This window comes from Mytilus californianus, unplaced genomic scaffold (genome assembly GCF_021869535.1).
Source record: "Mytilus californianus isolate M0D057914Y unplaced genomic scaffold, xbMytCali1.0.p SCAF_9, whole genome shotgun sequence".
In the NCBI taxonomy this organism is placed as follows: domain Eukaryota; kingdom Metazoa; phylum Mollusca; class Bivalvia; order Mytilida; family Mytilidae; genus Mytilus; species Mytilus californianus.
Genome location: NW_026262745.1, coordinates 37,563,451 through 37,575,804, shown reverse-complemented (window position 1 = coordinate 37,575,804; position 12,354 = coordinate 37,563,451). Strand labels below are relative to the sequence as shown.

At 32.9% G+C, this 12,354-nt stretch overlaps 1 protein-coding gene across 1 annotated transcript in view; it reads left to right on the top strand.

Annotated features, from left to right (window-relative positions):
• Nucleotides 1-12,354, top strand: part of LOC127716699 (eukaryotic translation initiation factor 5B-like) — a 90,904-nt gene that overhangs the window by 65,684 nt on the left and 12,866 nt on the right. Inside the window, exon 24 of the mRNA XM_052222930.1 lies at nucleotides 552-855. Within this exon, the coding sequence (XP_052078890.1) occupies nucleotides 552-855 (304 nt within the window). The remainder of the gene's footprint in view (nucleotides 1-551; nucleotides 856-12,354) is intronic.

The following is a 12,354-nucleotide window of genomic DNA, read 5'->3' as shown; positions in this document are numbered from 1 at the left end:
ATCAATTTTAGTCATAAGATTTTATGTGAAACACAGGTAAGGACAAAATCCATTAGCATAGGAGAAGTGGATACAAACTTTCAATGTACTTTCATGAAAACCTAAATGGTAGAACATTTTACTGTCCATTATTTACGAGAATTTGAAGGGGTGTAGAAATATGGTCTATAACCATTGATCAACCATCCGTTATTCACCAAGATATGTTAAAACGTTCTTACCCAATTGCAAACAAATTGTTTTTTGTTTTTATGCGTCGTTGGGTTGTTGTCTCATTGATGTATTACCCACAACTCTTTCATCTGTATCACATATCTTTGGAGTAACAATGAATTAAAATATTTTATGAAAGGCATATTTTAATCATTTTGTTGATTTCATGCATGATATATATTTATTTACCCAATTAGTATTCCTTGATATTAATGTAACTAGAAAAGTAACTTGCTGACCAAAAAGTACAAAATGTCCTATAGTGTAAGGGATGATGATGTAATTGATAAACTGGAAACAAATTTCTATATATATATATATGAGAATTCCTTTTGTAGATATGCTGTAATCCTGGCATTCGATGTGAAAGTGGAGCGTGAAGCACAAGATTTGGCAGATAGTTTAAATGTGACAATTTTCACTGCAGACATAATATATCATTTATTTGACAAATTTACTGCCTATCGTGATGAACTTAAAAAGAAAAAACAAGAAGAATTCAAACACGTAGCAGTGTTCCCTTGCAAGTTACGTGTGTTACCGAACTGTATATTTAATTCTCGAGATCCTATTGTGTGTGGAGTTAGTGTGGAAAGTGGATTTGTTAAAGTTGGAACACCAATCTGTATACCGTCACAACAGGTGAGTTGTTGAAGTGTTAATAAGCTTAAGATTGTTGGATGTTTGAATATAGACATTGGTTCTGACCATCAAGGGTTAAGAGATGCATCTCAAATAAATTGATGATAATCATGTATACTTCTTACATATGTTACTGATGGGTTACATTTAAAACGACTTATGTTTAATTGCATGACATGATTTTCAGTACAAAAAAATTAATTGTTGTCTTATCTTAACAGCTGCTGGATCATGGCTGAATTGGCATTTGGAATAACCAGTAAACTTTGAATATGAACCATATATGTTAAAAGTTACTTATTTGGTCAATTTCATATGAATTTTTCATTAATCATTTGAAAGATGTACATATGTGTCATATTTGAGCAATTAAAAAAATCAGATGCATTTTGAAAAACTGTTGAAATTTTGCATTTGGTGATATGTTTTATAATTATAAGCCTGGTTTCTGTCATGAGTTTTAATGAAGATATTTAACTGTAAAAATTGTCCCCACTTCTTCAAGGTTGTTACTGTTAGGCATGCTCTACAATAGCACATCAGTTATCATGAAAAAGGTCTCTTGAACACTTGTATTCCATATGAACTCTGTGTTTTGACTTTGGTAGTTTCCTGGGGTTGCCTTTGAAGTTCTCTCCTATTCATTTGTGATATGAAAAGAGAGGCAAAAGATACCAAAGGGATATTTAAACTCATAGTAGAAAATAAACTGACACTACCATGGCAAAAAAACAAAATCAACCAAAAGACAAACAATAGTACATAACATAGAAAACTAAACCATATTGATTTAGAAGATCATTTCCTTGATGGCTGTTGGAAGATTCCTGGGTTCAAAAACATTACATATATGAAACAATAATATCAGAATACATTACTACAATAAGGTTTCTTTTGGAATTTATACACGAAAATAACACAAAAGTCAGATAAAATCTGAAAATTCCCAAGCCTTTCTTTGCAGAGTAGTTCCTAAAAATGGTTGCTACCAAATCAGATTGTAAAATTGTCAGTCGATGGAGGCAGAATAATTATGTTTACATTTTACAAGTAATGTCAGATGTTTTGTAAACAAGTTATCTTACTGATCTATACTTGGATCCTTCTAGTCAAACAGGTGATCATTATTATAGAGATAGATAAACAATAATGTATATACAAATGATTATTATTAGAAATTTGGTCAAGGGTGTTTGCATAATTATCAAACTTTTTAAGTTTTGAAGATTTCCTGTAGAATGGTAAAGTTTGTTTATGCTGAATCTACAATATCTTGTTTTAACTTCAGTCAACGAACTTGGTCAAGGATGGCTGTCAAAAAAAGTTTGAAATTTTTGCTACTAAAAATAGGAAATAACAGACGGTTATGAAGCAAAGAAAACAGTATCGAGTTTCAAACAAAATAGTGATGTCAGTCAGATTTTTACTAAAGAAAACAATAGAAATCGGCAGAAGGTCAAACAAATTTGCAAAAAATGTATTATTGATTCTGAATGCACTTTTTTTTAATTTTTTATGGTATACATCTGTAAAGGATAAGGTAAATGAATCAGGCATTGATATTGTACCATTTCAATATTTTACAAGTCGAATTAATACAAATTCAGCAAAATCCTGCATGATGCGAATAAAAGGAAAAATGGGAATATGTTATACAGGTTTGAGTATAGAAAAAATATAGTAAAAATCTGAATGAGTGTCGATTATTAGTTTATAAAAAAAACAGGGATACTTTGAAATTCCTAAAAGATTTGTATGACATAATAAGTTTTGGCATAGATGATGGAGCACCTTCTCTGCCAGACTTTTATTAAACTTTTAGACATTAGATATTTTGTCTATTGTTGAACATCTAAATGTTTTTTTCTAGTATCAATAGTTGTTCTTTATAAAAAAGTTCATTCAAGAGATGTTATATTTTCACAATGATAGCTTTGATATTTTTTTGTTTCTTCCCAAAGTTTTGAGGTAAATTTGTGAAGTTTTACGGAATTTTAAACAACAATATTAGTTTTCAAAAATAATAACAAAATAATTGGTTTTGGACATCATGATTAGGAAAGAAAAGGGAGGGGGGAACTTCAGATCTAATGTATAATTTTCATTTGCATGTGCCTTATAATAATGGCTCATTTTTTTTTTACAATTTAATGAACAGGTACAAGTTGTATAAGATATCAGCCTTGAATAAGACTTCCTTATTTATTGGTGAAGCTATAAGAACTGACATGAAAACCAAAACGTGAAAACACTTTCATAAATTAGGATGATGTAGGTAATGATTTATCATCAGACAAGATGAAGATCCCCATCCACAGGTGGCAGAGATTTTAGTTTATTGCAGACAAGATAATTTGTCACAGGTGTAAAAACGATTCCAACGGAAGTTCTTTGATGTTTTCACACAAAATATAATCCACATTAAATCTTCATTCTGCAAAATTGTCTATCGCTCAATCAGTAGCGCTGATGGTTGACCTCCGGTGCATCTAAAGTGAGGCATTTTGGGTAATTAATTGCGTTTATTGATGAGGAAAACAGCCAAGATAGGATTGGCACATCCTCTTATGATGAAGAGATAGTTTTTTGTATAGATATATGTTAGTTAATGACAAGATCAACATCCTTTGATTGGTGAATGAATTCATTTCTGATTCATTAGAATGGGGAGGGTTCTTTTGTATAATTAAACCCATATTTTTAATTGCTGTCTTATCAAGCAAATCTTGTACATGGAAATATTGGTATATTAAAACTTGGCACATTTGCATGTATATTCTCTTATCTGCTTGAGATAGAGGCTAAAAACCAGTTGTCTGTGTGAACCATTGTATGTCTGTGCATACTTGAGTTTTTTTTGAATGGATAATGTTATTCTTCTACTGCAAAATATAAACATGTACAAAATGTAATCATACCCTAGCTGGTGATAACTAAGGTATATAATGAGCATGGTTTGAGACCCAGGGTGTTTGTATACCCTCAAATCATATATCCTGATCTCCCATAAACAACTCATTAAAACCAATGATATTCTAAGAGATATCCTACAGTTACCTGATGCTAATGTCCATCTATTTTAATTTTTATTGGTATGAATTATGGGGGTTCCATTAGTAATTTGCCACTGGAAGATAAACAAACAACAATCAATCAACCAATGTTAATTTTTTGTGATTTGGTTCTGTCTGGCAGGGTTTATCTGACCTTGACCTCATTTTCATGATTCATTGGTCAATGTTAAGATTTGTTGATATGTCTGTTATTTATACTATTTTTCCTTTTGTGCACTCCTGTGTTATCTCCCATAACAAAACATGGTCATACTGTTTTGAGGTGTAAGCATCTGGAATCTGCTAATCCTTTTCAACCATGGTCTTTTGTAACTAAACCCAACGTTGGGCACCAAATGTAACAAGAGAGTACAATTCTTGCTAGAAAATCATATTGTCACCTCCAGGAATTGAACCCACGAACTTGATTGATCAAAGTCACCGTTCTAACTGATTGGGCTAATGAAGTACAGTGCATTTTGCTTTTGTCCTAATTTATCAAATAAAAAAGTTGTCTTCAAAAAGATTTTTTTGTTTTCCATTTTGTTTGAATTTACCTTCAAGTATGAGTGAATTATCAAAATTCAAACTCTTCTAACAAAATAATTGTTTTGCAACAAAAAACTACAGTAAAAAGGTTACTAAGGATGAAAAATCAAATAGGAATTGCACATAGGGATCATGTACTTAAAAAATTGTAAGAGTTTCATAGACAACCATTCGCTGGTAAAGAAAATTAAGATGGACTGTGGAGAGTACAGACAAACAAATTGAAAAAAGTACCTGAACACTATCGCTTATGGAAAATGAAGTACAAAGATCATTCATACAGGAATATTTGTAATGTGATTTTCCTTGTTTCAATTTCTTTTTTATGAATGATTGTTGAGCGTTGTACCAAAATGAACCCAAGTAGCCCTGCCTAAAATACTTGTGTAATGGCTTCAATCAGCAGCTGTTACACTTCATAGGTTCTGACGTCAAACAGCTGAATTCTGTGCCAAACTGCATCAGTACAATTGGCACGTTCCATCTTATAAATAAAGGGGAGAAAATCTTCGCTCTTTAAAAAAAATACAGTAGCTGGAAATAATTAAACTCATCAATCAACTTTTCTTTTTTTTTTGTATTTACATATCAGGATTTTTTTCTATTAGCAGAAAGTAATAAATGATTAGATATGATCAGAATGAATGTTTTCTTGGTATTTTTATATCATCAAAAATTTGTGATCACAGTTTTTAGGACATTAATATTTGTCAGGTTAATACAATGATCTGTAATGTGTATCAGAACATCGATGTTATCTTTGAAATAATGATCAATTGCCTTGATTACATTCTCTTCTGTCAGTTTTCAATGATCACAGCATTTGACTTTTCTGTGCCTAGACTTTTTCCGTTTTACATTTTAAGTACTGATTTTTTTAAAGAATTTGAAATTTTCAGGAATTGGTAGTTAATTTGTAGGTTTCAGTTCAGGTATCAACATTAGCTGTTGATTCTGGTTTATTGTTTGCATTCAAATTTGCAAATACTTTGATAGAGGCAGGCAGAACTATGATGAAAATCATAAAACATGATATAAAAAAAAGTCCTTAGTTGTTCAGATTCTCTGTAGAAATCAGTTACCATTAAGAACTTGATTCCATTTACAGATGCTGTTGAAACAGAACTGCCATTTTTAAGTTTTCACTTTTTTCTCTTTATACTTTTTACCTATACAAGGAAGTTTGAATGTGAAAAGAAATACTTGTAAGAGTCACAGGTGTTGTAAGGAGTCAGAAAGAGAGGTGAAAAAATTGAAGAAATGCTTAGAATAAATTGCAGGAAATATTTTATGCACTTAGGAAACAGTTGAATTGAAAGAATGCTGTTGTAATGGTTCAGTTTTGGCTGGGTTGCGCAAAATGGCTCATTATGGTGATGAATGGTGTGAAAAATGGTACCTATTTTTACCTTGCCTTGACAGAGTCCAAAAGTGCTGTTTCCTGCGTCGGCAAAAGCAGGGTCAACAATGTATTAGTTCGTGATTTGGTCAGTTTTGTAGGGAACCACTAGTGGTAGGTCAGTGATATTTGGTATGCAGTTGTATTAGCATAGGCACATCTCATTCCATGGAGATTATTTGGCCCCGCCCCCTCTGTCAAGGTCTACAAACTTTGAAACTTTTGCTTAGTTTACATGTATTAGTTTGTAATTAGGTCAGTGTATGGGGAACCACTAGTGGTACGTCAATGATATTTGGTATGCAGTTGTATTCAGAGTTCTCGATAAGTGGTGGTCCTAGGGATTTGACCACCACATTTTTTGGAAGGACCAACACAATTTTGGTAATTTGCAATAGGAATGATAGTGAGGACCTTCATATTTTCTTCAAGGACCACCAGGCAAAAAAAGATTTTGAGAACTCTGTGTATTAGCATAGGCACATCTCATTCCATGGAGATTATTTGGCCCTGCCCCCTCTGTCAAGGTCTACTAACTTTGAAACTTTTGCTTAGTTTACATATATTAGTTTGTAATTAGGTCAGTTTATGGGGAACCACTAGTGGTACGTCAATGATATTTGGCATGCAGTTGTATTAGCATTGGCACATCTCATTTCCATGGAGATTATTGGGCCCTGCCCCCTCAGTTATGGTGTACTGACTGAAACTTTTGCTTAGTTTACATGTATTAGTTTGTGATTAGGTCAGTTTATGGGGAACCGCTAGTGGTAGGTCAATTATATTTGATAAGCAGTTGTATTAGTATTGGCACATATCATTTCCATGGAGATTATTTGGCCCTGCCCCCTCAGTCATGGTCTACTGACTTTGAAACGTTTGCTTAGTTTACTTGTATTGTTTGTGAATAGGTCAGTTTATGGGAACCACTAGTGGTAGGTCAATGATATTTGGTATGCAGTTGCATTAACATTGGCACATCTCATTTCCATGATATTTTTTTACCCTGTATCTTCAGTCATGGTTCATTGACTCTAAATATTTTTGCATTACTTACATGTTAAAGTATTGCTATTTTAATTTCAACATTTGCATTTTACTATCGAAATAACAAAAAGGCAAGACATATCTCTGTGTTAACAGTTTATGTTTAACTCTATTTATAAGTATATTTTTATACATTTTTAATAATTCTGTCTTGTCATTAGAGAAACATTTTAATCATATGGCACACCACAAGATAACAAAAGATGGCTGTAAGCAATGTTGTTTGCTCAAAGAGATGACCTCCCTTCAAAAATAATTTAGACATGTCTGATGCAGTACTTAGTCATTGCAGATAGAAACACATTTTGCACTCATGATATATTATGTAAAACAATTGAACCAGCATGTATTTCCCTATTGCCCGAATTTTAGGAGATAGTCAGTGTTCTTTGATAAATGAGGATATTTTTGCACTTGCAGCATTATCTTGTGTAAAAATAATAAACAGATGCATCCTGAGAAGTAAACACTGACTTCCTACTCTGACTGGTTAATAGTGTTTTGGCACTGATGTAAGGTATCGATAGGCTCAATTAAAACAAGAAATCAGGGTTAGGCATTGTATCAAGATAGGCATGCATTTCTCTATCTAATAAATTGTTAAAAAATATGAGAATTTCTCTCTTTTTTTGTCCTTGGAAGATTTGGAAACATTTTGAGTCATTAATTACAGAATAGACATATGTCATGCATTTTAGTTCACATACTAGACATGCCAGCCATAGTAAGATATAACAAGTTATAGCCTTTATTCTATATTTTGGCTTCGGAAAAATTTCTGTCAAGAACCCAAGATTTTGTTTGAAAGTTTGAAAAGAAAAACCAGGAAAGTTAGGCATTGACCTATCATCTTTTATCTTTTGCGTGTGTGTGTGTGTGGGGGGGGGGGGGGGGGGGGGGGGGGACATGTTTTTATCCCACTTTAATCAGAAAGAAACTACATGTATTTGCTTCAATAACATACAGGAACAAGAAGAAAAACTCAATGTTGCATATTCCTAAACAGTTACTTTGCCTACGTGCAGCTTGCTGCAGAAAAGGGATTATTTTTATTTTAATTGAAAGAAAAACATGCTTTAATGACTGTTTTATTTTTATAAGTGGTTACTATAGTAAGGTATGATAATTATTATCACATTCATGTTATGACATTAACACATGAATGATATTTTATGGTGATTTAAGGAGTGCTTTACTGTTTTAGAGTATGGGGAGGGGTTTTACAGGAGAAGAGTTACTTTATAGGACAGTCACCTGACAATTAAAGTACATGTCATCCAATTAACAAAGAACTACCAATGAATATTAGTATTACAAAAGTACTTATTACAGACAGAAATTGTTTACTATGATAATAGTATATCACTTCATTAAGACTTACAAGTACCAAAGTATTATGTAAAATGACTGTAGCTTTCTACTGACAAATGTATTCTGTACAATACCACAAGTTATTGCCTACTTGTTAAGTGGTAAAGTACCCCTTACCCTTCTATTGTGGAAGTGCCAATCTCAGTACAAATGTCTTTTATTTCTGGAAGTGATTCCATATACTACTTCATTGACAGATTTATATCATTCATTGTTTTTGGTGCATTGTGCAATATGTATCCAAACACATAACATAAGACATCAGACATGATAAATTTGTGAAGGTCAAAAGCTAATGAATGTGTCTCTACCTAAAAGAAGTTTCTCATTATGTAATATTGCACCACCAATACCCTCAATACCCCCAAGAAACTCTACACACACATGATTGACAGTGTTTGGTATGTTGTGTAAGACCACAAATTAATCTATATTGACATGTAGATGCATTTAGTTTTTTTTATGCCACGGTGGGGGCATTAAGTTTTACCCTTGTCCGTCTGTACGTCCCAAAGTTGGTTTCCGTACTCTAACTTTAGTTTGCCTCAACCAAATGCTCTGAAATTTATACACAATGCTTATTACCACAAAACACAGATCAAGTTTGAATTTTGGTGGCTTCACTTTAACCGTTCTAGAGTTATGCCCCTTTTCAAATGGAAAAATTGCTGAAATTTTCGTTTCCGTTCTCTAACTTTAGTTTGTCTCAACCAAATGTTATGAAACTTATACACAATGCTTATTACCACAAAACACAGATCCAGTTAGAATTTTGGTGGCGTCACTTTTACTGTTCTAGAGTTATGCCCCTTTACAAATGGAAAAATTGCTGAATTTTTGGTTTCTGTTCTTTAACTTAAGGTTGCCTTAACCAAATGTTATGAAACTTATACACAATACTTATTACCACAACACTCAGATCAAGTACAAATTTGGGTAGCATCACTTATATCGTTCTTCAGTTATGTCCTTTTCTAACTTTATATGATATGCAAGCGGGGGCACCATCTGTGTCCCATGGACACATTCCCCATTTATTGTCTTTGGGTTGCTGTCGCATTGACAATGACTGTGTTTTAGTATTGGTATTTTGTGTGTGTAAGACCACAAATCAATATTTGTTGACCTAGATGCTTTGAGGTTTTTCTTGTGGTTGGGTTGCTGTCTCATTGACATTAACTCAACATACTAAAATGTTACATAGGTGTACAAGGAAAGAGTAACTCTTTAAATCTGAAATCACATCCCATTAACAGAACAAGAACTTAAATGGACAAGTCCAGCAAGCTGCAATATATCAAAATAAATATATATATAACTGTTGATATAAATAAATGAAAATGAAGGGAATACAATAATAAGTCAGCAACCCAACCACATGTATACCAAAAGAATTTGTAGAAGGTAACATACAGGCAACATTCAGTAATCAATATATAAAGGTTTAAATGGTCCTGAGTATATAAAACTTAGGAATAGATTGAACAGAAACTATCAAAAATCAACAATCTCCTTATTTTCATATGTTTGCTTAATTTTTGTGAATACACCATGCAAAATACACATTACTGGTATTCTATGCCAATGTGCATTGATAATTTAATTAATAACTACTGACAGTTGGACTAAGAAAGAATGCGGTGACCACTGACTTCAGATTTGACAAAAGTACATACAAATACAAGTTTCAAGGTCTGCTGTATCTTCTACGTATATATTCTTCATTCGCAAAAGTACATCCTGCTAATTACTGTGGGAATTTCTTACATCTGCAGTTACGGAACCGTCGATGACAAAATTCTGTGTTACTTGATATTACATCACAATAAAACTTCCTGTTCTACAGACCTAGTGTCCAATAGTATAATTGATAGGAAATGTCTCTCGATCAAGTTACAAAAACCTCGTGTCATAGAAGCACTTCACACAAGTCCTTGAGTAAGGTTCTCAATTAGGTACAGTTGACAAGTCAAAACAATGTTTGCTACATTTTAATAAAAAGTTTATCATTATCTTAGAGGCGTTTTTGTACTGTGGATTCATTATTATTCTTCCGTACCAATTTCGGTGGATTTCATGGGTTAAGACAAATTTTTATGCCGAAGAGATAAATTTTTCATAGATTGGTAAGCAAACTTTACCAAAACCACAAAATCAAGTATCCAGGGAAATAAAAATTTTATTCAATTCACGAAAAATTGCCACCGACGAACATAAATGAATACACAGTACATGTTCTTATGTCTGCCCATGTATGTCATGAGTAGTTTTATAATGAAAATTTAAGCTCCATGTGTTTTGTTCATGAATATTTGAAGAGAAAATAAATGAAGATGAGAAATTTACCTAAGCACACGATAATTGAATCATGAAAATGAGGTGAAGGTCAGGTGACTCCTGTCAGACATACAGGTATTTCTTACTTAATAAACAAAATATGGTTGTCTTGGTTGACCTATTACTCCTTGTTATTGAGAGACTGTGTCATTTGTCATACATGGATAATAAGAGTCTCTGGTTGCTCTGTTTCAATAGTCTGCCTGCAATAGTAGAGGGACCTTATGTCTTTCTGTTAGTCCATCTTTCCCATATCAGGTTAAGGTTTTAATTTAAGGTCAGTTGAAGTTTCGTTTAGGGTAGTTTGTGGTCACATCAACTTATAAATTAGTATATGTGTTCATTCTGAAGTGAACTGTTTGATAAAACATGGAAATGTAATAGTACGAGCAGAGCATGGTGTCCTAAGGACAAATAGGCAGTTAAAGATTTTCCTACATACTAAGTAAATGAAAATACATTTTGTTGTGTTTTGAAGTTTGTACTTGAAAACTGGTATCTTTGAATAAAAGTACTTTTGAGGAAGTCAGTGTCCTCATTGTGTAAGATCACATTCCATTATAGAAAATTAACCTAGTATTACTATTTTGAATAATAAAGACTGCTCCCATGGTAAATATGGCAGACACACTGTGTGTAGCCGTTACATTTTTGTCACAACAATATGCAAGTTATTTAAGTAATAAGTGAGGCATGTCTTTTGATTTTCCAAGTTAAAAGGAGTTGTATTCAGTTAGTGTCATGGTACATTTTCTATATGTATAGTGAAGGATAGGGTGTGTTTGATTCCTTTCACAATCAGAGAAAGTTTGTCATGATCAGCTATTTGTACTTTCAAGTTCCTTCAACTGATCTAGATAATGGAAGAAGGGTTGAGTACCCTGACCGAAATTTAAGTACATGCACAAAGTCAAGTTTCTTGTCTCTTGTTGTTGTGGTTGCATTTTTAGCTCACCTTGCCCTTATGGGCCGGGTGAGCTTTTGTGATCATATGACGTCCACCATCAACTTTTTGTAAATCCTCCCCTCTGTACCCAACAATTTTAAATTTGTCAGTAATTAGGTATGGCATGTTCTCCACAAATGATCCTCATTTTGTTGATATCTGATGAAAAAATGGCTGCTGCAGGTAAAACGAGGAACATAGGGGGGAACTGCAGTTTTTGGCTTTATATATCTCAAAAACTAAAGCAGTTAAATCAAAACTTGACAAGAGTAAAAATGATCAGTAGGTCTAAAGGGATGTGTTACAACTTTGACCAGCCATGAGGTTTCACAAGGTATGTAATCGAAATATATCTACCTTGAAATGTTTTGAGAAATTTGACATTACTCCTTCAATGCCAGTGTTTTCTAATGAATGGATCAGTAAATGTCATAATGTGAAGTCCTAGTATATAGGATCATGAGATGGTAGGTTAAGTATAAAGTAAGTAAAATTTTAAAAAGTTCTGTTGATGAAAACTAGCTGAACACTAACGTGAATAGGTTGAAAATTCATTGTGTCACATTACTGTAAATTCAGAAATTATTCGGTGCATTTATCATTATGATTTTTTAAGAATGGAAAAAAATGCGAGTTTAATTATTCCAATTTCGAAAAAAATCTGCATTCAGATCTATCTTTCAGTTATCGGAATGTGAGTTCTTATTATTACGATACTCACCCAGTTGCATTATTCGCCTTAATAAAACCTCGCAATAATTTCTGAATTCACAGTAACCTATTTTGTCTGGGAAGTC